The 24,971-nt window shown below is 53.6% G+C and overlaps 1 protein-coding gene across 2 annotated transcripts in view; it reads right to left on the bottom strand.

Moving 5' to 3' along the window:
- Positions 1–24,971, bottom strand: part of KCND3 (potassium voltage-gated channel subfamily D member 3) — a 208,193-nt gene that overhangs the window by 178,834 nt on the left and 4,388 nt on the right. For both annotated transcript variants that reach the window (XM_032881445.1, XM_032881446.1), the window contains exon 2: positions 21,317–22,500. In XM_032881445.1, the coding sequence (XP_032737336.1) occupies positions 21,317–22,422 (1,106 nt within the window). In that variant the 5' untranslated portion in view covers positions 22,423–22,500. The remainder of the gene's footprint in view (positions 1–21,316; positions 22,501–24,971) is intronic.

The raw sequence follows: 24,971 nt of genomic DNA, 5'->3' as shown, positions 1-24,971 counted from the left end.
ATTCGGGAGCAAAAGGCAACTATAAACAGAGAGGCAGAAACTGAGGTTTTGCTCCATATTTAAACGCTCCACGGCGAGCACCCTGAGGTGCATAGTCCTCCCCTCCCGCCGCCACCCTGGGGCTGCCTGGTCATCCCCTGGCTCCAGGAGGTTCACCCCACCCTCTACTTCCCACCCTCAGCAGGAAGGGGCTTCTCACATTCCTCAAGGTCCAACAGGGTTTGGAAGCTTCCAGGGGCCCCCATGAACTGAGTGGCAGATGCTTTAACTCCACTCACTGCCTCCTGCTCTGGGGTCCAGCAGGGGTGGGGACGGCTATACTCTCTCACCGCCCAGTGCCGGGAAGGATGTCTGTGATGAAGGAACGGAAGCATCTTCTGTGCCCCGCTGTCCCTGTCAGGGGCTCCGTGGCACGTAGAGAGTACGAAGTAGGACGCCAAGGGAAAGCTCCTTCCCCAGAGCTCTGGGTGGGTGGGTGGGGGGTGGTGGGCAGGAATGGCTGGGTGTATGAGAGCTCCACGGTCAGAGGGTCCCTCTGCCCTACCCACTTCTCCTTTCCCTGCCTTGGCCCAATCTCCTCCACACCCCACTGTGGGGACACGTTGCCTCCACCGGAGCTGGCTCCACAGAAGACCCCACGCACATCCTCCAGGGCCCCACCAGTCCCCAGATATTTAGGTCTTGATATATGGGCCCAGAGAAAATACTCCAAAGCCCAGGATCCTTTTTTGCTAAGGATGCCGATCCTCAGAGCATTTAAGAAAGCCCCATTGAGCCACAGCGAGGACACTGCTCACAGCCCCCGGTCACTCTCCAAATGGAGAAAAGCGTCTGCCATGGAGTGGTGACACCATGGGGGCCAAAGACTGGCCAGCACTGGGTATCCCTCCCCACCTTCCCACAGGACTAGTCAGGCCCAGGAGGGCCCCCACGAGCATGGGCCTCTGCAGTCCCTACCCCTCACCCAGAAAGGGGTTAGGTAGAAAATGCTGGAAGGTCCTGGGGGAAACATGGGGCTGGAGGTGGGGTGGGGGAGACACCACATCATTTCCCCCAGGCTGAGACAAGAGGAGAGGACTGACTGAAGCAGACACAGTTCCCTATGGAAAGTGCCGAACTCCAAGCGAGATGCTTTCTCTCAAACCCTTTCTTGTATTAAGATGGGAATGAGCGTAGGTCCCCAGGGGACGGGGCAGGGAACAGAACAGACGGTTTCCAGAGCGCCTTCCCGTGGGCACTCATCTTTCTATTTCTTAATGAGGAGCCCAAGGGGAACCTGGGGCCTTGGCCGTGGGGGAGGGTAACGAGTGACTGGGGGAACCCCATCCAAATGCCCACTTCCACTCTAGGGAAAGCTCCTGCCTCTGCCAGAGCAGCCCGGGCATTTCTGCCCAGGAGCCCAGACTCCCTCTTGTCGCAGGGAGGAGGGAGGTGCTACGGAGTGTAAAGCTCTCTCTGCCCCGGGACCTGGGCTCCAGCCCGGCCTACTTTGCTGCTCTCTGGCTGTCCCGCCAGGAGCTGGCAGCCGGGATTCTGGCTGGCCACCAAGGGCCTCTCTCCCTGCCTTCATCACATATGCAGTGGGCGTCCTCAGCTGTCCCTCAGAAAGCAAACACGGACGCCAGCGAGCCCATTGTGCTCCAAGCAGCCCGGTCACCCCCATCAGGCCCAGTTGGCATGATGTTTCCTGGTCTTTGTTGAATGTGTCCAATTTCCTGACCAGCTCCCTGATAAATAATCGTTTTCCTCGTTCGCTCCAGGCAGCTCCGAGCGAGAGGAGGGCGGGGGCTGTTTGATGGGGATGGCGCTCTCTTTTGTTTCCCGGGTGTCTGAAAGCCAGGCCTGACCTCGGCTCAGTGTCTCTGCAAAGGCCCGTGTCTTCCTCAGCAGCTGTGAGCAGCTACCAAACTCCCTCCTCACAGCCATCCTTTGGGCCGATGATGTGTCTTCTCTCCCCTTCCCTATGCTGAAGCTGTGTATTGAGGCCTGGGAACCTGACGATGAACTGGGTATTTTAAGGGAGGCTGGAGGGAAACATCAGATCTCATGCCATGGAGGGAAGGGCCCTGGCCAGGAATAAGGCCATCTGGGCTCTTGTCTGACCTTGGTTGCTGCCTGGCCAATAGGGGGGATGGCATCTCAGTTTTCTTGTGTCTAAGACTCGGAGACTCACCCAGAGCCCTGCTTGCCCGTGTGACTGGGACCCACGGAGCTGAGCCCTTGGGCAGCTACAGTCCCACTTCTGTTCTCGCTGTAGTTTCTGCCCTGCGTTTCCCTGGCCCGAGTTGCTGGCACACCATCTGGTTGGTATTCCTGGGCGAGCCAAGAGTTAGTTACCAGTGACAGCTCTGTCGCTCTGCCCATCCCTCCCCATGTACAAGGGCAAAGGGGCCCTCCAAGCCCTCACGCTGGACACTCGCATGGCCAGGCTCCGGCCTAGGCACCTTCCCAAGCAGCATCATTGCCGAACCTAACAGCATTCTTTTTTTTTCTTTTTTAAGATTTTATTTACTTTTTTGACAGAGAGAGAGATCACAAGCAAGCAAAGAGGCAGGCAGAGAGAGAGAGGGAAGCAGGTTCCCCACTGAGCAGAGAGCCCGATGCGGGGCTTCATTCCAGGACCCTGGGATCATGACCAGCCGAAGGCAGAGGTTTAACCCACTGAGCCACACAGTTGCCCCGAACATAACAACATTCTTCATCTGCCAAAAGATGAAACCATGGTCAGCAGGCAGCCTGCTGTGTGGTCCTGCCATGGGAAAGTGGCAGAGCTAGGGGTGGAATGCAGGTCTGTTTGCTTTTGGAGTCCGTGCTCTTTGGAGCCTACTCTCTCCTGTGGGGGACTCCTCGGGGAGGCCAGGCCTAGCCTCCAGCAACAATCACAGTTCTCAGGAAGGAACAAGCCTATGGCTTTTTGCCTTGGGACAGGAGGACACTGACGTTACCAGAGAGGAAAACCCACTCTCCTCACTGCCTTCTCGAACCCCGATCAAAACAGCCATACCACTCCGTTACCTCCCACAGTCAGGGACTTGAAACCGCTGCCCCCGTGTTGGCACCATGAAAACAACTTGGAAGTTTAACCAGGCTAAGGTTCCTGTGGACCACCTCCCAGCCTCTCCATACATCCCCCATCCATACATCCCCCCTGGCCCCCTACTATAAAATTGAGGCCACAGAGCTCACATAATGACCCTGTGGCAGGTTACAGAAACGTCTGCCAATTCTTCTCATCCTTTTGTATTCACACCCCTGTGCAATGTGACATTGTGCTTCATCCCATCAAAAGCCAGAATCGACTTTCTACCCCCTTGAACTTGGGCCTGCACATGGGATTTGCTTTGGCTCTCGGGGCATTAGCAAATGTGACACAGCAAGGGGTTGAAAAAATGCTTGTGTGTTGGAGTTGACATCTCTTTCAACTCCTGTGACCTCGGTGACTCGCTACCAGTTGGAGGATCTGGGCCAGCCTACTGGATGATAAGAGACAAGAACCACGTCATCCATCCCCATTGCTCTAGCCAGCCACCAGATGGGTGAGACCGTCCTAGACCATCTGACCCCAGCCAAGCCCCAGCTAACCAGAGAGATCAGCTCCACTGAGGGTGAGACCAAGGCAGTGAACAGACCCTATCATGACAGACAGAGGCTGGCCCTCAGCGGAACCTGCCTAATAGGGAGCCTGGCTGGGTGCAAAGAAAGTTACAGGGGACCTGACTACCAGATGGCCTTCTGGGGCCGGGAGGAAACCAGACAGGCAGCACAGTCACTCTCGCCCGCTGCTACAGTGACACAGATACAGGATTTCTTCTCTTTCAGAAGGTTTCCTGCCTAAGCATCCTCAGCTTTTCTTCGATCATCTTACTGCCCTCCTCAAGGCACGGTCTGAGCTGTCGGGGGGAATCAGTCCTCCACAGAAAGGGAGAAGAGGACTCATCCTTTACCTCACTCTTTAATGTTCCTTCCCTCCGCAAGTCAGTGCCTCCAAACTGCCTTCTGGTTACAACTCTATTGCAATTCAGCAGGAGGAGGGAAATAGGCACTTAGGTGCCATTGTGGCTGCCTGGGCTCCTGGCCAGGGCCGGGCAGGGACGGTGGAGGGGCCAAGATTCTGCCTGGACCACAGTACTGGACTCTAGGATCTCACTGTCTTCCTTGGCTTGGCAGACAGTGCTGGGCCAAAGCAGACGGCCACTGAGGATGGCCCAGCTGGGACCTTGAGAGCACCAGGTGGGTAAAGGTGAAACCAAGGATTCTAGAATTTCCAACCTGTGGGCTGTGGTGCACAGGTGGCCAAGAACAGGCTCCAGGCATGTGGAGAGGTGCAGAGCTGCTCAGGACCCAGGGTGGCCGGGTGGGTAGGGGTAGCAGAGCCCCTGGCCAGAAAACTCCTACCTCAAGCAGCCTGGCCAGCCCCAAACAGCAAGGTCAAAGGCATGGCCAGGGGACCACACTGGGGAGGGCAGGCACAAGTCTAAAGGAAAAGACCGTCAAACTTGGAGCTAGGAAGGCAGCACAAATTCATGCGGGGGGCGCTCTCGGAACCAAAGTTCATATTGTTGAAATTTTAGCTGTTACAAGGAGGTTTAGACATAAGAATAGAAAGGAGGAGAGAATACACTCTGCCTCTTCCAAGGACGGGAAGTGGAGGAGCTAGGGTCCCGCCATGCCCCTGCCACGCCCCCACCAGGCTGGAACTAGCCCCCAGGGAGAGGGGAATCCCTCAGGGCTAGGCCAGCAGAGAGGGCTGCTTCCTTCCCCTGCCTGCATCACCCAAAGTGCCTAGTCCTTAGCTCTGGCAGGGAGCAGAGTCACAGGTGTCCTTGCAGTTTGTCTGATTCATTTTCTGTGCCTGCTGACCTCACCTGCTGAGCAAGGTGCACCACCTGTGCACGACATGAATGTTTGTTGAATGAATAAAGGAAACCGACCATAGCGGATTCTGACTGCATCTGAGGTCAGAGGCTTCCGGTTCCCACCTCCATTCCCAACACATTTTTGTGTCAACAGGACTACAGATCCGAGGACTACTGAATCTCTCTGGTTCTGGTTTAATTTTAAACAAATTCATTTCTGGTTTCTGGTTTGGTTTAATTTTAAATGAAAAAAAGATTTTTATGGTTCACAAGCGGAGGATTTTGGGGGGGGTCGGGGGATGGGTGAGCCTGGTGGTGGGTATTAAGGAGGGCAAGGATTGCATGGAGCACTGGGTTTTATACACAGACAATGAATCATGGAACACTACATCAAAAAAATCAATCAATCAATTAATTAATAAAATACCAAAAAAAAGAGAAGAGAAGATTTTAAACTTGTTTTTAAACAGTAGAACACACATGCCTTTGTATCTAGGCAAGCCCCCAGCCTCATTAAAATAAAGTTGCCCTTATCCTATAACATGAGTTTCACTAAATAATCCTGCTACCCCAGTGAAAGGCACTCACGTCTGTGGGCAGAAGGGAATTTTACAGATGCTGCCTGAAAGATGGCAAGATCTTTTTTTCTTTGTATGTTTGTATGTTTGATACAGTTCGTGATTTTTTAAAGGAAAAGATCTAACATCTTCATTTACATGAGGCCCCTCCCTAGAGTAGTCAAATTCATAAAGACAGGATCCCCACCCGTCCTCTGAATTCTCCACGCACAGTCACTCTCTGGGGAAAAGGCATGGGTGGGTGAGGGTCTCATGTGAGAGCCAGAGTCCCGAGTTCTGGCGCAGGATGATGCTTCTGCTAGGGGAGAAGGGTCACCTCTGAGGAGGCCAAGGATGGAGGCACTTCAAATGGCAAAAAGAGCACAAGATCTAGAAATTTCCCAGGGCCAGCAACAGCCTAGAGCTACACTGAGAACTCCCTCTCTGCCCCTCCTTGCCAGCGGGCCTTCATATGTGCACATGCACACACACACACACGCACACACACACACTTACATGCCACGAGCATGCTGCCTTTTTCTGAGTCTCTCCCCCAACTTTTCCTTTTTGCCTGGAACAGTTTCCCTTTCCCACTCTCCAAGCCTACTTCCTCCCAGGATGTGCACACAAGGTCTCTGTCTTCCGTGGCATCTCTAGGTCGAGCAGATCTGATGATCTCTGTGGCCCGACCCTCTCTGGATAGGAAATGGCCCAGAGTTACATGCTCTACCCCAAAATTGGGCACATCCTCCCTCACCACGTGCCATGAAATCCACAAACCTTGCACCTGATCCATGGTCCAGTCTTACTCGGTCTAAAGTTCTGTCCGCCATTTTCTCTGACCCACACGTGTGCAAGTGCTTCTCGCTGTGTCTGAAGGGAACTGGTAGGGCGTGACAAGGAAGGGATGGGCCAGAACCTGACAACTGGGCCCCTTCCATGTGCCAGGCGCCCTGCTGGGAGCTGGGGTCTGGGACCAGAGTGCCTGCCTTGGAGGAGCCAGGGCTACCTACGCAGACGGGCCTGTGTACCCAGGCTTTCAGATGGCGGCGACAGAAGGCAGAGAGCCCCCTAGGAGGAGACTCACTCACCTGGCCCATCTCCACCAGCTTCCCCTCCACTGCCACCACCTGCTGCCCGCCCCTCAGTCCTTGTCCTCTCTGCACACTGGAAAGAAAGCCCACGAGATGCTCCCAGCCAGAGAGAGCCCACACGTGGCTCACCCTCTCCCCAGTCCTCTGTAATCATTAAGCGGTTGGTTTCGTTCAAACAACTTAAGGTAATGTCAGCCACACTGCCCACACGAATGCTAACAGCGATATATAGATTGCCCTGCGTTCCTGTGGGAACTCATGTCATAAAATAATGGGGGTGGAGAAGGGAGAGTCATTTCCAGACCCACGGGATAACGGGAAGAGAAGGAAGCTGGGGATGGGGTGGGACAAGCAAGAAACCGGCCCCGGGTGCAGGCATCGGCGGGGATGGCATGAGGGGAGACAGTGGAAGGGGTGGGGGTTCTACCTGCCCCAGAATCCACCTGTCCACCTTAGCTATTCACCCCAAAGGGTGTGGTTTGGGGCTCATTCACCCACGAAGCTTCCATTCCCTGAAGGGACTACCTGGGCTGGGGCTGGGTCACCCCGAGACTGTGCCAGGACAGATGTCCCGGGGTCTTCCTGCCGCTGAGTCCCCTAGTCACTCCCCCAGCCGTAATTATAATTGCCTTGCAGAACGGTTTCCTATACGGAACCTTCTGGGTTCTCAAAGCGCTCCCCGTTCCGGGGTGTAGAGGAAGCAGACTTGGGCTGAATATACAGGCAGGGTGGGGATCACTGACCCTCTCCAAAATGGGATGAGCTGCGGCCACAAGGGTAAACATTCATCCCTGAAGGTTCAGGCGGACCTGTTGCCACCTGCTGGGAGGTTGTCAGGGGGAGGGGGTCCAACGCTGAAGGGGTTAGCAAACTAGACTCTTTCTAACCCCAAGACTTGTGAGGCTCAAAGAGCTGTCTGACGGTCCTACATCTTATGCCTTCTTCTCATCTGGCCTGTGCAGAGGAGCCCTGGGCCTGAATGCACAGTTCCCTGCTCTCACCAAACACAGTTCTGTGTGGATGAGGGCTGCTAACCTTGACCATGTACATCATCCCGGCTCACCATCAGATGCCCTGGAGCTTTCTGGGAGAGTCTCCCAGAAGAACCTCCCAGGCCTTGACTTTCTGTGGTCATTTTGGCCAGGGACTCTTAACTTCTTCCTCTTTAGAGGTAAGGAAAGGGAAATGGGGAGGTCCCCAATGGCCCGCCATGCACCCGGGGGTGGTGGTTTTGGGGGGGTGGGGGTTCTCCAGGCTGTGAATCATCCAGGCTACTCGACTAAAAATCAATTTTCCTTCAAAGACTGAGAGACTTACAGCTTGTGGACCGTCTAGGAGATGAAAATTCACCAAATTCAACCCCTTCTCATTCAGAAGAGGATGCTGAGGACCAGAGAAAGAAAGTAGCTTTGCCAAGGTCACACAGCCTGCCCAAACCAGCCCCACAACCCACATCTCCTGGCTCCTAACCTGGTGGTCTTTCCATTGCCCTAGGGAGTCCCACCCCAGCCAAAGAATTCGGTCAACTCATGTGGACCAGCCCAGGCGTAAAGCACCTAACTCGGAACGTGAACGCAGCAGCCTCTGCTCTTCAGATGAGAAGCTGACCTTACATGGAAATATTAAGAAAGTCCAACGCAGTGTGTGGGGTGGGGGGTGGGCATAACGCTTCATCATCCCTAAGCCCTGCCCAAACTGAGCGTGGCCATCGGACTGCAAGAAAATGTTTTATTAATCGACACAGTGCCCTTTTGTTAGTCCAGAGAGAAGCCTCTGCTGGGAGAGGGGAGGGAGGAGAAGGAGGGGGGGAGGCTTTGGCTCCAAAGACACAAGCCCTCAAGATATAAAACTCTGGGGAGAACTTCTAGCAGCTTCTGGAAGCAGACGAGAAACAGGCCAGGGAAGAAGGGGAAAAAGAAAAACTATTATCAGGTCTCATTTGGCAAACGCAATTCATGAAGAGAGAGTCGCACCTGGTACTGTGATTCCTTGTGGAAGGCGGGTGCAAAGTGACAGCTGTGACCCGTAGGGGTGGAGACCTATGGACTGGTGGGGGACCCCGGGAGACTCCTCCCCCTACCTCCACCTGTGCTATCCCTGGGATTCTATACAGGGGCTAGAGCTGAGGGGTGTGGAGGACAGGCCAGCCTGAGCTCTGTTGCCCAGCTCTGACACCGCCCCCCTGCCCCGCCCCCACAGAGCTGCTTCCCACCATTCCAGAACTCTGAGCCTGGCCTCCCGCTCCCTGCTGCCTCGCCTGCTGTCTCTCCAGGGTGCTTGGAGGGGCCAGGAAAGGCTGTTATGCCCAAAGGCCTGCAGCGGAGTGTGTGGGGATCCACCCAACACCCAGAGCACCCAGGCAGAGGACAGGGCAACGAAGCCACCTGGGACCAGAATCTCTGCAAAGAGGAAGATGGCACGAAATTTGTCAAAGTTATTCTAAAAAACTTTTACAGAGGATATTTACATAGTATGCATATTTACCACTTTCCCTCTTCCTTGATCTTTCTTTCTTTTTTTTTGCACAAACTCTACAACTACACTTATAATTTCCCGTCTCCTTCGTTTTGTCCTCCCTCCTGTCGCCAGGATACCCTGGTCCTGTTGGCGACCTCGCCCCCAGCCTATCACCTGCGGTCACATCTCCGTGGGCCCAGAGGAGCTTGATCCCTACTGGCCTTGTCTCCAGGGACTCTGCTCTGTGCTCCATCGCCATCCTCTGTCCACCTCCTTATGCTCCTGACCTTTCCAAGAGGCCAGAGAGTCGTTGGTCCAGGCACATCAGCACATCGGAGAGGCTGTGTCCGCCTCCCTTTGCTGGAGACAGAGGCTGTGGAAGGAGACTCCCCCCCAAAGGCCTCCCGGGGGTAATGTGGGTCTTTAGGGAGAACCAAAGAGTCCCTGTAGGTCAGACCAGTGCATGGGGGAGTCCCAGCCTCTCCAGTTTCCAGCAGGAGACTCCGGGCAGACCTCCCGTTTCCCCAGCTTTAAAACACAGAAAACAGTGATCTCACTCTCCTTTGGTTAATGGGGGAGTTAAATGAGGAAATGCATATAAATAATTCATATCTAGCACAGGACCTGGGACAATGTCAAAGCTCGGTATCATCAACGAATATTATTATTGTTGTTGTTGTTGTTGAGGAGAAGGAAGGTCAGCGGTCCCGCACACATCGGGGTGAGCCTATCTCTCCTCACTCAGTCTCCAGCGAGGAAGGCACACAGCTGCTTCTCCGCCTTCTGGACAGCGTCCCTACCGAGACTCCAACACAGCTCTTACATCATCGTTTCTGTGCTGGGGCCAGCCTCCCTTGGACTCCTAACCAACTGCGGAGAGCACTTCCACTCGGGGAAAGGCTAGAGGAGCTGCCCCTGAGTCCTCCCGGCCTGACTCCTCATCTCTCCCCAGTGCTGCTGATGCCCTCCCTCTCTCTCCCCTTACCAGCTTTCTCTCTCTTTTCTCGGCTTTTACTTCAACCCTCCCATTTAATACATTCATTTTACCGTCTGCCACTCTGGCGAGAATGCCAATCCCAGAGGCTCTGTCTGTTCAGTTCACGAGTACCCCCTCAGCCCCCAGCACGCGGCCTGGCCCACGCAGACCCACCATATTTGCTAAAGAAGTGATCGAAGGAATGAACACATCTAACATTGGCACTACAATCTTCCAAGGGCTGGCTGAAATGCCACCTCCTCTGAGAAGCCCTCTCTGATTTCTGCCTCCTGCACTTTCCCCTCGCACTTTGCTACCCTTTACTCATACCTCTCGCCTTGTTGAGCCCAGACAGATAGCTCTGTGCACACACAGCACCTCTGTTACTGGGCTGACGCTCTTTGTGAAGACTCGAAAAGAGTCAGAAGACTTCAGACTTCAGTCCGAGTCCAGTAATGCTCCTACAGCGTATGAGCGGGGACAAGTTCCCTACACTGTCAGCATCTTGGTCTTCTCAGATGAAGAATGGGAGCCTAACACCCACCCCGCGGGATTTAGTCCTCACCCTGTTTTCTCTTTGTAGTTCCTTCGGTCAACCAGGATGCCGTCTTGCTCATAGGCATAGCTCAATGCACATTAGCAGAATTACTGAGCCATCGCCATGCCCATTGCTTACCATGGGCCCAAGACAGGTATCTCTGGGAGGGGACAGGCCAGAGGAAGCTCCCAGTGATGCCAGCAGTGTGTCCGACGTTTCTCCCTAAGGCGAGGAGGGGAATGAGGGGCACAGGCAGCATCTTAAATCCCCTAGGCCTCTGCTCAGGGGTCTGGCCCTACAAGTACCAGGACAGGGCCAGCCCCAGAGTCTGGGCCACTCTGAGTTGGCATCGCCCTGGGCCCAGCACAGACGCGTTGTTGGTCTGTGACCACCCAGAACCCATCTATCTTATCCACATGGCAATGTAAGGATCTTTTTAGTATTATTATTCAGCAAAGCCCCTAAACCAATTTTGCCTTCCTGGGTCAGAGCTGTTTATTTAATTAGCGTTGTAGGAAACTAAAAGAAAACCTTGTTTGACTCAGAAAACCGATACGACCTTTTGGCCCCAGCAGAGATGCAGGAGGACAGGGAACGCCCACAGGCCAAGGAGAAAAGCTGAACGGAAGTATCGGCAAAGCCACCGCACGGGTAGCAGCCGTGTTCCTGAAGGAGGCAAAGTGCCAGGGACGTGGGGCCTCTCCTCCACCTTCCCTTCGGTTCTCTTTGGTAACATCTATTCCCTGCTGCAGCCCATTCCAAAGCTGCCCCGCTAGACCCCTTCTCTGTGTTAAGCTCCAGACCTACCTTCCCACTGCCTGCCAGCTGCCTCCAAGCCACCCAGGGTCAACAGCAAGTGACCAAGGTCCAAAGCCAAGTTCACAGTCTCTATTTTCCCTTGCCTTTCTGCCAACTGCTCCTTCTCTGACGTTCGCTGTCTCCCCCTCCCCAATCACCCAGTCTCATGATCCCAGATTTCACTTAGACTTCTCTTCCCCAGGGTGCCTTTCCACTCTACCTCCTTCTGTCCCTTTCCACTGTGACCATCCCACAACAGGCGTCCTGCAGGTCTTCCTGATCAGTCTGCTTGCTGACATCACAATGGGTCAGGGCCCCCTCTAACATTCACCCAGGAGACCACTCCAAATAAATCTTCCTAATCACTGCAACAAGGACCACCACCCTTAGTGACTCCCTGACGCCCACCAGATAAATCCCTTAGCCTAATAGTTTAGGCTCTCCATGTCTCTAGCAAGCCTTTTATTCCTGCTTACCTCCAGCCAGTCCCCTCATATGCCCTAACCCCCAGCAAAGCAGCATATTGGTTAAGCTCCCAAGCACCGTGCCCTTTTGCAATTTACTTGGATTTCCCATTTCCGCATCTCAAAATCCTACCCACCGTTGTTGGTCTAGCTGAAATGTCACCTTTTCCGTGAAGCCAATCACTCATTCATCAGCAAATATTTATTAAGCATTTATTCTCTGCCAAACACTTCCTGATCATTTGGAACATGCCCCGTCCTCTCTTGTCTGCTCGTAAACATACTCAAATCCCCTGCTGTATTATAAACTTCTTAGGAACAGGAGCGAGGGCTTATTTATTTCTGTTTCCCCAACACCGGCTAATAGGGAGCATCACAAATACTAAGTATCATATTTGTCAAACTGTACCGAGATTCATGCTGTCTGTGGTTTTAATATCATTTAGTTTAAAACTCCCCTACTTTTTTTTTTCTGCTTAAGTATGCACGACCAGGAAGAAGTAAAAATAAACTAATGATACTTCTCAACAGCTCTGAGCCTGTAATTGTGGGGAACTCCAAGTTACCCATGACACCATGACACCATGACACCATCATGCTGGAGAGAATCTCCCGCCAGAAGCATAAAAGCATTATCATCGCCAGTCTTTGACACATATCGCAGGACTGTGGAGGAGCGGTTGTGTCCTTTTAACTTTGTGGGCCCAGTCAGCTTGGTCAGTCCTGGGAGCTGGCTTAGCAAGAGGAACGGAAGGAATGATGGAGGCCTGGCTGGTGGGAGGGTCCAGGGTGGGATGGAACGTCTGCCCTGCACAACCTCGAGGCAAGACTGGACAGTCACGCTGTCGCGGGCACTCGGCGTGTGTCTGCACGGCTAAGGCTCTGGCTGGTTTCTCTCGGACGACTGCAAAGGGTAGATACATCCCAGCCCCCCAGCAGCGCAGGGTCCAGAACTGAGTTTTGTTTAAGGACAATACCAAAGCCTCACTGCGACAGAGCAAGGTTCTGGGGTGCAGGAGGGCTGGGCATCCAGCCCTCGCTGTGCCTCCGGGAACCGGGCGCGAATCAAAGACAATGAGATTTGCAATTCTGCATTGATAGCTGGATAATGTAGGGGGGCAAGCTCCCCTCTCCCACTTCTGAAGCAAACAAATATCACATGGGGTGATTCCGCAGCTGCATTAGTTGGGGAAAATTGATGCACATTTCATGTGTCAGGGAGCTGAGTCCCAGAGAATGGAGCCAGCCTCCCAGAAAATGGTTTCTTTATATAGTTCCATCCATTTATTGTTTGATTGGACTTTCTGTATATTAAATTCAAGCTGTTCTGCCACTCGTGGGCATTCTGATGCTTTGGCTCCGTGGGAAATAATGAAGGTGATGGGATTTTACAGCTTCACATTACAAAGGAGGCGTCCCCAGCCTCATCCATCTCTCCATCAACTAGCTTGTGTGTAAGGGGGCACTTATATTAAAACGATTTTTCTGATTCAGTTTAATGATACTCATTCCAGTCCTGACACCCAGAATATGATTACATGAGCCACATGCAATCTTCCTCCATCCAGTCATGGTCAGCAGAGGCTGAGTTATCTTCCTTCCCCCTGGCCCCCCATCTTCCCAGGCACCCAACATTTGCATGGCACTGGGCAGAGGGAGGCAGGGGCTGGGGAGAAGAGGCATCAGTTCCCCCGCCTGGGAAATGCAGGCTGGATAGAGGCCCAAGCACGGGACTCAACTTGGAGGTCACCATCTCGGAACCCTCTGGCCCGGAACTCTGGGCGTTCCAAGGCACTGTGGTAACTCCTTCCTCCTTGTCACAAACAAGTCCCCGTTGGAAGGTGGTCTGAGGTCACCATGGAACACCCCTTTCCGACAGAGATTGCTGGGAGACCGGTTCCTACTTCCAAAAAAGAGAAACTGCTTGGATATCACCAGAAGGTGCTTAGGTCATGAGTATGGTGTCAACTTCTGGGAAGGAGTTGGTTGTGTTCAGGGGGCCACCTGCTCAAGCAAAGGGGCTGGGAGCCTCACAACTAAGTCTCTGCTCCTCTCCCTGCCCATGGAGGGGGTGGGGGAGGGGACAGGGATGTTCCTGGCCATGACAGTATGTGGACCAGAGTCCTGTACAGTCCGGAACAGGAGCTCCCTCCCAGGTGAGAGAGGCAAAAATACTCGAGGAGTTACTGAGGAGTTCTGGGTCCCTTCCCTGAGGAGAGGGAGGGCTGGGCTGCCTTTTATTTACACTATTTTCAGGCAGAATAATTGCTGCTCCTAGGAAAGAATCATGTTTGTGTTTATGGGTGTGTTTAAAGAGGGAAACCCAAACAAAAGCAAACAGAGGGAGAGAGGGAGAGGGAGGGAGACTAAGATTGATTTTGAGAGATTTAGGGAGAGAGCTGTGAAATGGGCACCAGCCTACCTAAAGAGCTCCTCCCCAAAACTGGAGCAATTTGAATTGCTGGCTTGGAAGACTGATCAAAAGTAATGGTTCTAGTGGGAAGCCCCCAAAAGTCTCCTATACCACCCATGGGACTCCATCTCTCCCCCCTGCAGCCCCGACACCCTGCCCACCCCTCCGTCGCAGCTACTATTCCAGCCATGGACCTCCGCCTCCCTTTCTGAACCAAGACTGTCCCCCAGGGTGGTAAGCACGGTGCCCAGCCCTTGGCAGATGTTGGGTACTTGCTGTCTGTGTTGAAAGGAAACCCCAGGGGCGCATGGGTGGCCCGGCCAGTTAAGCTTCTGACTCTTGGTTTCAGCTCAGGTCACGATCTCAGGGTCATGGGTTCAAGCCCCCGCACTGGGCTCTGTGCTCAGGGCAGAGTCTGCTGGGGATTTTCTCTCTCCCTCTCCCTCCACCCATTCCCCCACTCACATGCTCTAAATAAATAAATAAATGAGTAAATAAAACCTTTTAAAAAAAAGAAAAGAAATCCCAATCCAGGTACAGATGCTCCTGCTGGCAGACAGCCCCAGCCGGGCTCTCAGACATCCACACTCCAACTTAGGCTCTGGGGCTGGTTCACTCCATCCTTGCTGGTTTCTTGCTGCCCTGGGCCTTGAAGCCACCTTCTTGCAAGAGGCCCCTTCTTGTGAAATGCTTCTCGCAGGGGTGGAGAAGGTCTTTGGGACCATGTCTTCCTGGGCCAGTCCTTGATAGGGGAGCGAGGAAAGCCCTGGGCGTGGTAGAGGCTAGACCAGCATGGCTCCCTCCCTGTTGCCCCTGCCTTTGACTACACGCAGCATCTCTCATCATCTCATCATCATGCTCCCTTCCCTGCCACCAGCACCCTCGGCCCAGCCACCATCACTGGCTGCCTAGACGTCGGTATTCACTACCCAGCAGCCAGAGTGATCCTTTGCAAATTTAAGTGAAGCCTACTTAAAACCCTCCAGTGGCTTTCCATCCCAGGCAGAGAAAAAGGCAAAGGGCCGAGTCTCTGACCCCAAGGGCCTCGCAGGAGCTGTTTCCCCCATTACCTCCTGTACTTGGTCCCTGCTCCTGCCACTTGACCATTAGGACCTTGTAGCTATTCCAAGAATAGCACGCCAAAGCCTCTCCTGCCTGATGGCCTTTGCTTTTGTTGCTCTCTTCGCCTGGAATGTTCTTTCCTAAGCTACCCACATTCCTTCAGGTCTCTGCTCAAATATCACCTGAGCTCCCGACACAAAATAGCAACTCTCCCTCCTTTCACCACCTTGACGGCACTCGGCACTCCCGGCTTATTCCCCCAGGCTTTATTTTTCTCTGTACCATGAACTGGTATTTATCTGCTGATCTATATACTACCTGGGCTCCTCCACCAGAATGTAAGCCCCACAAGATCAGAGACTACTGTGTTGGCTGCCATGTTCCTAGTGCCTACTGGCTCTGTTGCCCAAAGAATCCAACGGCGGAGAATTTCATGGATGGGGGCACTTATCTCTGGCTCCCTTCCTGTTTCTCCTTGGTCCCAGAGTCTGTTGCGGGAAGCATGGCCAAGTAGCCCAAAATAGTGAAGATTGAGGGTTGAAACCTCCAGTGCAAGAGAGGCCCCACCAAGCTAAGGCTGACATCCAAACTAGACAACATACTGCCTGGCCTCCCCATCTCCCCCCTGCCCAGAAGTGGATATCTGTCTGACATGACCAAAGAGCTCACATTCGGATAGCACCCCCACTGGTTCTTAAAATGGCCAGGAGATGGTTAGCAAGTGAGGAAAATGAAGATAGGAAAACTGGGGCACAACCCTGTTTAGCTGAACAGCAGCAATCTAGGGAGACCCCGACTTAGGCACAGATCACACAATGATCTCTGCAGTTGAAACCTGCCCTTGAAGAGCTCACAACCTGGGAGAAAGACACATAAGCAGATCAGGTCAACAAAATGTGGCAACTGACAAGACAAAGGTATGTCCAGGCCACAGCAGGAAGCAAGTGGAGTGGTACCTAGTACACCCTGGACCTGGGGGTGGCAGGAAGGCCTCCTGGAGGAGATGATGTAGGGGCTGAGCTGCGAAGGATGACGGGAGTCAGCCAGACACAGAGTACAGTGAGGGCTTGTCTCTGGAGTGGCAGGAAGAATATGAGAAAAGGCCTCTTTTTCGGACCCTCGGTCGACTGCTCTTTTCTCCATCTCTTGTTTTGGTCCAAAGGAAGAGAAGTGGGTCTCATTCAATTCATTCTGCCTGGACCTTATGCTGGGCTGATGTGCAATCATGGTGCTTTGTATTTGCAGGGCCTGGCACACAGCCGGCACTCAATAGATGTTGAATGAATGCAAGATTCCTTGTTGGGATGCGGATCTGTGTTTTCTCTTGGGAATTGCAGCATCAGAGAACTGTTGGTTTTGAAGGGGCGGGGGGTGGGAGGTTGGGGGAACCAGGTGGTGGGTATTAGGGAGGGCACGGATTGCATGGAGCACTGGGTGTGGTGCAAAAACAATGAATACTGTTACACTGAAAAGAAATAAAAAATTAAGGAAAAAAAAAAAAGAAGTGTCAAACCAAGAAAAGATCTGCAGTCATTCATTCCCCATAAATGCGGCTATGACCAGATTGCCCTGGGCAGGGACACACCACCCTCCAGGTAGGCACAGCTGGCTAGTGTCCCGGGACAAGGCACTTGGGAGTTGGGAGGAGGGCTGCTGGGCCCCAGAGGCAGGGGATGAAGATGCAGCTGGAATTTGGGGGACTGAAGGGTTAACCGGGTCTCAGACTGGCTCTACTTCTTGCACTGGGTGGGGTAAACCTGGTCAAGCACCCCGTTCTGTGATGTGCCTGTATTGATTGTCCAGGCCCGGCTCCCAGTCTCACAAAACCTCAGGCAGGCCCCTTCCAGGATTATGTTTTAAAGGGAAATGCAAATCACCTGGAGACTGCTTCATGCTTGGAAGAAGTAAAAATCGATTCTGTTTTCGTTAAAGGATTTTTGGACACTGTCAAAAGCTCTCTCATCTCAGGCCATGGGGTGACAGATAGGCTGCCGTTCTCGATTACATAAGCAAGCCAACCTGGAAGCGGCAGGCCATCGCATCAGGAACAAGGCTGCTCGGGGCCCTTCCCAAGCCCCTACCCTGAAGACAGCCAAGAAGGCCTCATCCTCTCCAGTCTCAGAGCTGGCTCTTGACGGCCCTGGGGGTTGCTTGTTCTGCAAGGCTTTCCTTCCTCACGTTCCCCACTTCCGCACGCTCCCCAGTTCCACACACTGAACTGGAGCCTCACCCACAGACTGACTCAGTCTAGGCCAATCATGATGCCAAGCAAAGTCAAACAAAATTCAGAAGGAAAATCTGCTTTAAAAGGTCTACAACATAGAATATCTGCATGAACTAGGTATGTTGGTCTTATTTAATATTGGGAGTTCTGCATTATCCCTTTCCTCTGTTAATTGAGATAATTGAGGATTTTATTTATAGCAGCGATTATAAGCACCAACAGTAACCCTTTCGTGGTGCATGTGGGAGCTCCACGGTCAAGGGAGCATAAGGGAAACATGAGCTGGCCATGGGGGTCTTCCCCACCAGCCCAGGAGGCTGCAAAGGTAAGTCATCCTTGAGCCTTGGTAGCACTTGGGCCGTTATTGTTCTGTGTGCTTAAGGTAGTTTGAGATATTAAATAAACAGAAATAATTGGTTCCAAGAAATTCCTCCCTGGAGGACACCTGAGTAACACATCAGTGAGTCCTGGGAAAGAGGACAGAGTTAAGAACCAGAGCGAGGGAGCATGAACTCCCCTCAGCAAATCGGTCCTCTGTCCAGCCCCATGGCCTGTCAGTTGGCCCTCCTCTGCAAAGGAGCCAAAGACAGTTTCTGCCAGACTGAAACCGGAACTTGGGGCAGGATTAGGGCAGGGAGGATCTGAAGACGGGAAGAACAAAGTGTCTGTTGGGACCTGTTGGAAGCACTTGGACAGACGGTGGAATGTGGCAGAATACTGGCCCCTGGTATTCCACAGCCACTTGGGGTCTCAAATGCCAATAAGGAGTAAGAAAAAGAAGGGTTCTTGAGGATGGTTGAGGCCTGAAACTAGCCAGTGAATATGTTCAGGGCCGGAGCCAGCCAGGGGAGAGGGAAACGTTTCCAGGGTTGAGTTGGGAAGACCTCCAAGCAGACAAGAAGACCACCCCCCCCCCCCACACCCCCTACTACCACCACCACAATGCTGCAGAGTGTCCCAGGGGATGGACCAGAGGCCAGGTGAAGGCTGCCCTCCTCTGCCCCCAGGACCAGGGCTGGGCCAGAGCACGCATCTTAGGTCCACCCTAGAAAGAGGACGGGCAGGTCCAGAAAGGACTGAGAACAGTATCGGGCCAGGCAAATGGAAAAGGCTCCCCATTCACATTGACCAAGCCGTTAAAAAGGGTTTTGCCAAGTACCCTCTATGTATAACCAGACAGCGATCCTGGCGATGGTTCCATTTGCCAACTCAGGAAGAAGTAGAAGTAGCCCAGTCCAGCATTTGACCACACCAGCTGGGGCAGATGGGAAGAAAAAGACTGCTGTCCCATTACTTACCCGAGCTTAAGGAAAACACTATGGAAGGAAGGCTTCTTTTCCTGCTCATTCCTATACCTCCCAGAGACCAGATGTTTGGAGGCATGGGAAGAGCAGGGCGAGGAGTTCACAGGGCCATCGGGGAAAAACGCTTCTCCCTTTTCCCCTTTCATCTTCACTCCCAGCCATCCCCTTCCTGCCCTCTGAAAGTAAATACAAGGCCAAGATTGTCCGTCCCCTGACACTGGACTCGCCCCTTGATCTACGGGGCGGATGCTAAAGGAAATCAGTGGCCTCCCTAGCGACAGGGAAACGGTGGATTTTGCCAGGAATGCAGTCACTGATTTCCAAGGCAGCATTTGAACTGGCCAGATGAAAATGTTTCATTTACAAATTCCCTGTGTGCGTGCCTAAGGCAGTGGCTGTGATACTCACTGTGCTCCTGTTCAAGAGCAACACGCCTTGAATGAACTAACCCCTGAGGCCATAATGTAAAAAAAGTAACCCTGGAGGTCTGCTTTCCACCCACGACCCCGAACGGTATATGGACAAGCAGGCTGGCACGTGAACAGGGAATGGGCGCTGGAGACTGGCATTGGAAAATCAGCTCTGCCCCTGATCAGCTGTATGACGACAACAATCTACTTGACCTCTCTGGGCCTCGCCTGCTACATCTGTGAAGTTGGATGGCATTTTTCCTACCTTGCAGGGCTGTCGTAAAGACTCAGAGGGATAATATATGCAAAGTGCTTAGTGCACCGCTGACACACAGTAGACACACATATGCTGTTATACTAATAATAAAAAGTAAAAGGCAGGTGGTCTCCGAAGTTTCCATCGATCTCCTCTGAAACGATCCCACTTTAACTCTGACATCCATCCATCTGCCCTGTTTTGTCCCCATGGCAGTCCTGAGGCATCACTCTAGTGTCATGAGTCCCATCAAAGGACACATAGGGCAATGAACAGTCATAGCCACGTCAGGAGTGGGGCCAGGGAGATCCTGGACTTTGGGGGGGGTGTCCCTTTTAGGAAAGTATGAAAGGACGGTTAGGGTCAGTCTCCAAAGGGCAAAGCTGCATCTTCTCCTGACCTGGTGAGCAGGCCATTTTATCCTTAAATATCCTACCGTGCCAAGAGACAAGGTCAAACAACCAGATATTCCTACCAACCCCGGCTGTGAGTGGCTGTTCGAAGAACTGTATGTGTGTTGGAGAGAGAGGAAGGGGCAGGATGGCCTGTATCAGACAGACAAGAGGGAAATGGAATGCCCCCATTCAATGTAGCCTCCACAAACGGACAGTGACACCCCTCGCTCCCCACTCTTGTGTGGCACAACGACAAATGTAATCATTTTAAAAGGTCCCCTCACCTGCTCAGTCTTTCCCAATAAGCACACACAGCACTATGGAAAAACCGACACCAGCGCCGCGGGGTGTCAGCCAGGAAAAAAAATCGAATCACCAGGACGCCACCAACCAAATTGTCAAAGACGAAATAAAAAGCTTCATGAATTCTCCATCAGCAATATAATGCTTCCCAGCCTAAGCAAATACAGACCCAGCATATGAATTGTAAAGGGATTTTTGCATCAGCCTCAATGACTTCCAACGGCCGAAGCAGAAACCCTTAAGAAATACATGTCTCCATAAAGCTGCCTCCATTGGCTCTAATCCTGTTAGGGGGGAAGATTGCAATCTCCTTCCTGAGCCCCTTCCTCGGATAGAAAGCTTTGCAGGCCAGCCCCATAAATACATTTCTGTGACCACAGCTAGAAAAGGGACCTCGGGGAGGCGGAAGAGATGGAGTCACCCATGGCCTTGCTGAGCACCTCTCCCTCTCCGGGATGGTCCTGCTGCTTTGGGGGCTGAACCCATGATCCCTTCAGACCGTCTCACAATGACCCAGGTAGGCCGGGTCATTCAATCACAGAGTGAGACCGAGAAAGCAAGGCTACTCCTCCTTCAGTGAGGAAATAAAAGTAAGTCCGGTGCCCTGCTTTGCAGCAAACCCAAGTTCAGAGTCACTTCGAGAAAGTCTGCTCAGAGCTACTGAACTCTTGAGCATCTGTGGCGGGGCAGGGGGGCGGGGGGGAGTAAAGCCCAAGAGAGATAGCCTGCAGATACACGACTGAGAAGAAACGCAGGAAGGATCCAGAGAAAGTGCTCTCCGTGTGTTCTGGTTAATGCAACTGTGCACCCTCCTTACGGCACTCCCCGAACTCCTCCGGCCCTTCTTCCTTCCCACCTGCTGCCCTTACAAGCACAGATGCGTTTCAGAATGCAGCACCCGCGACTCACTCCACCCCACACACAGACACGGAAGGCACCGCTGAAAAGAGAACTAACGTCTTCATTTCCCATGTTTTATAAAATGCATGCCGCCGCCCCCTCCCCAAGAAAACTCAATCCAGAGCCAGCTCTTATCCCCAGACGAATCACCCAAATCACCCCTGCGCTTTCCTCCGTTGGATGAGACAACTCCCCTCGCTCCTATGACCCTGCCAGGGCGACTCCGCCCCTGTCTGCCGAATCCCGCTCCTGGGCCAAGTTTCCCTTCCACGTAACCTTCCGCCCAACCCGCCACCATCGCGGACTCACCCCAGCGTGGTCATGGTGACAATGGTGTACCAAAACGAGGCGGGGATGCTCGTGAACTTGCTGGCCGAGGAGCCCTTCTCGGCGTAAAACATCACAGTGGCAAAAATGATGATGGCCATGGTGAGGGAGAAGAGGAGGAAGCCGAGCTCGGAGGCGCAGCTCTTGAGCGTGTAGCCCAGGATCCGCAAGCCCTGGGAGTGGCGCGAGAACTTGAAGATGCGGAAGACGCGGAAGACGCGGAGCGTGACGAAGGCGCCCGACACGTCCTCGTTGTTGGTCATGACCAGGCCGATGTAGTAGGGCATGATGGCCACCACGTCGATGATGCTCATGACGCTGCGGACGAAGCGGTAGCGGCTGGGCGCCGCGAAGAGCCGCAGGAGGTACTCCACGGTGAAGATCATGACACAGGCCGTGTCCAGGCAGAAGAAGGCCACCGAGTAGCGCTCGCCGCAAGGCAGCTCCTTGCTCCCGGGCACCGTGCCGCACGGCACCGTCTCCACCACGTTGGTGATGACCGACACGGCGATGAAGAAGCCAGTCACGTAGTAGAAGACCAAGGCCAGCGTGCTGGTGTGCGGGTTCTCGAAGGCGCGCCACATGGTCTGGCGGAAGCTGAGCGACGGCATGGACTCCTGGTTGTTCTCCGAGTCGTTGTCGTCCATGAGGCGCTCGGCGTTCTCCCGCTTGCGGTCCTTGTACTCCTCGTAGCAGCAGTCGCCGATGATCTCGGGCAGGATGCCGTAGAAGGCCAGCTCGTCGTCGTACGCCGAGATGCACTCGTAGCGCGGGTAGTGCAGCTTCCCCGTGCGGTAGAAGTTGAGCACGCAGCGGAACACTTCGGGGTCCCTGTCGAAGAAGTACTCCTTGGTGTCCTCGTTGAAGAAGAACTCCTTCTCCGTGCTGCCCAGCAGCGTGTCCGGGTAGCGCTCCAGCGTGGTCCGCCAGGTCTGGAACCTCCGGCCGCTCACGTTAAGGACGATCAGCTCATCCTGCCGCTTGTTCTTGTCGGTGGGGGCGAGGGGCATGGGGCAGTTGGCCACCGGCATCCACCCGATGGCCGCCGCCCGCGCGAAGGGCAGCCAGGCCGCCACGCCCGCCGCCATGGTGACGACTCCAGCTCTCGGGCCAGCCGCTGCTGCTCGGAGGCTTGGCACACCAGCTTGGAGTCAGTCCCGCGGCCCCTGCAAGACAGGAGGAGAGAGCAGAGGAGCCGGTGAGCCTGCGATTGCCTCCCCGCCCCGGGAGGAAATGGGACATGGGGCGGGGTCAGCGCTGAGTGAGAGACAGCCAAAGTCCTGATGGTAGGTCAGTGGAACCCAAGGCACTACCCAAGGGAGGGGACTTGATTCTTTTTCCCTCCCCTCCTAGAGAGAGCACCTGGGCCAGGCCGGTGCAGCCGTGTGGGGTTGCCAGATGTTGCTGACCGCCCAACAAACTGTCAAGTTCCAGGAAGGCTCAGGAGCATTTGGAGGGAAAGCCTCTTTGGTAGGAAGATCTGGGAAGGTGCAGGTAATAATCAGCTCTGAAAGGTTATGGCGTTATTACGAATTTAAATTGGGAGAGGGTAAATGAGTTCTCATTAAACAAATTTAAAAGTGGGATAAACATGCTAATTTTTATTTCACTCTTCACCCACCAGGGTAATCAGGAATGGGGGAGTGGGTGAGGGAGATCAGGTAAACATATTCTTTCTACTCCTCATTGGTGAGGTGGGAGGCTGGGCCTGCCTATGTCTAGGAAGTTCTCCTAGATGGCGGGTGAAGATGGTAGGCCCAGAGCTTGGTACGGTTCTTTCCCCCGAGTCCCATGGAGAAGGCGGTCCCTGGTGTGCTACTCTCTGGGCCAGCTGGCAACTTAGCATCCATCCGTGCCCCTCAGAGCCAGGACAGAAAAATGTGGGGGAGGCTGTGAGGCTGGGCAGGGCTCCTTCACCACCTTGTAAAGCGGGTCTTGGGCTCTTGGTTCACCTGCCTTCCGTGCATTGTCCCTCTCCCTCCCAGAGGAAGCTGATCCACACTCTGCCATCTCCAGATTCCTCTCCTCCCATCTCCATCTGCCCACCATCCATAGCTCCCTCGGGTTATGTAACAATACTCTTTCCCATGCCAGCCCCTTTCACCCGGCTCCACTCCAGCCCTGGGCTGCCTCATCCCTTCCCTCAGCAGACTCTGAACCACACCACGGACACATCTCCCCATCACCTGCATGGATGAGTGGGGGTGGGGCATGGGGAGGGACAAGGGCTCGGAGAATTATTTTTGGCTTTGAGAAACAGATTTACCTTCCCAAATCTGGCTTTTTAAGGATGATACTGAAATGACTCTGAATCCCCAAATGTGTTACCATCTGTGGGAAGACATGTGGTGACACAGAAACACACGTAACAGCACCAGGAAATTGTTTGGGGTTGACACACTCATTTTCACTGATCCTAAACTGGCACACGGGACCAATCCTCTCTCAGAATGATTTGGACCCTCTGGAGTTCGGGTTGGCTTGACTCTATGTTGAAATGAATGAGGCAGAGGTTTATCTTGTAAATGGGATTTTGATCTTCATCTTTCCCTCTAAACCTGCTTCCTTCTCCTGACTACCAACTCCTCTAGGTTCTCAGATCTCCACCTCCTCTCAGTCCTGAGCTGCCACTAGAGTGTCCCCATCTGGATGCCCCTGACGCTGGACAAGGTCAAACCGATCCTACCTCCTTGCCCACAGCTGCTCCTCAGTCAGCCTTTTGTTCCTGGCTGCCCTAACCCCAGGCCTGTCCCTTTGACCATCTTCCTCCTTGCTTCACCCAAAGGGTTGCCCAATAATGAGACAACAGCTCTTACTGCCCTCATGATGGCCCTCTTTCCCTCAGGCCTCCTTCCTTCCCTTCCCACTGGCCTGCTCATCTCTCTCGTCCCACCCCGACCCTCCACCCCTGTTTCTCCTGGTCCCCAGAAATCCATTCTGCTCAGGGTGAGCTCCCTAAAGCCAGGTTCTGATGGTGCTGAATCCCACAATCTATGATCTCAGGTCTGAACTCTCTGGCCCAACATTCCAGCCTTGCTGCAAACAGATCCTGGCTGACCATTCTGGCCCGTGCCCCGTGCCCCGTGCCCCATGCACCTGCCCCAGCCTCCAGCAACAAGAACAGAGCGGCTCATGCACCGACCGGGCATGGGGAGGGGGGTCTGTTTCTGGGGCACTCCTCCTTCTGTGGGGAATATCCTTTTCTTTCAACCATCCTATTCGCCTCCCTATTCCCCATCCTCTCTGCCATGCCCCCTTCTCTTGCCACCTTGAAATGTTCTCCCTCTTTGGGCTCCCGGTGCCTTGTTTGCCTCTCTTCTCCAGCACTTCTGGTCCCCTGGGCTGGATTGCAAGACACTTTCTATGCATCCAATTAATACTCGTCACTAACAATCATCTTGCACTTACTCTATGCACTGTCTCCCTCAGATCATCTCCTGTTACCCTCACAGCAACCTAGGAAGAAGTCTGAGCTTTGGCAGTCTGCCAGCCGGAAAAGGATAGAACAGGGATCCCACCTCAGGCAGCCTAACGCCCTCTGCCCCCCGCAATGCTACCTGACTACTCTTAGGTCTTCCTGTCCAGAGAGGGACAGCCGCTGATGTTTACAGAGGGCTGGCTGGGTGCCAGGCACCAT

This window comes from Lontra canadensis, unplaced genomic scaffold (assembly GCF_010015895.1).
Source record: "Lontra canadensis isolate GAN:19392208 unplaced genomic scaffold, GSC_riverotter_1.0 scaffold75, whole genome shotgun sequence".
In the NCBI taxonomy this organism is placed as follows: Eukaryota; Metazoa; Chordata; class Mammalia; order Carnivora; family Mustelidae; genus Lontra; species Lontra canadensis.
The sequence above is the reverse complement of the archived record's forward strand: the minus strand, read 5'-3'. Positions and strand labels throughout refer to the sequence as shown.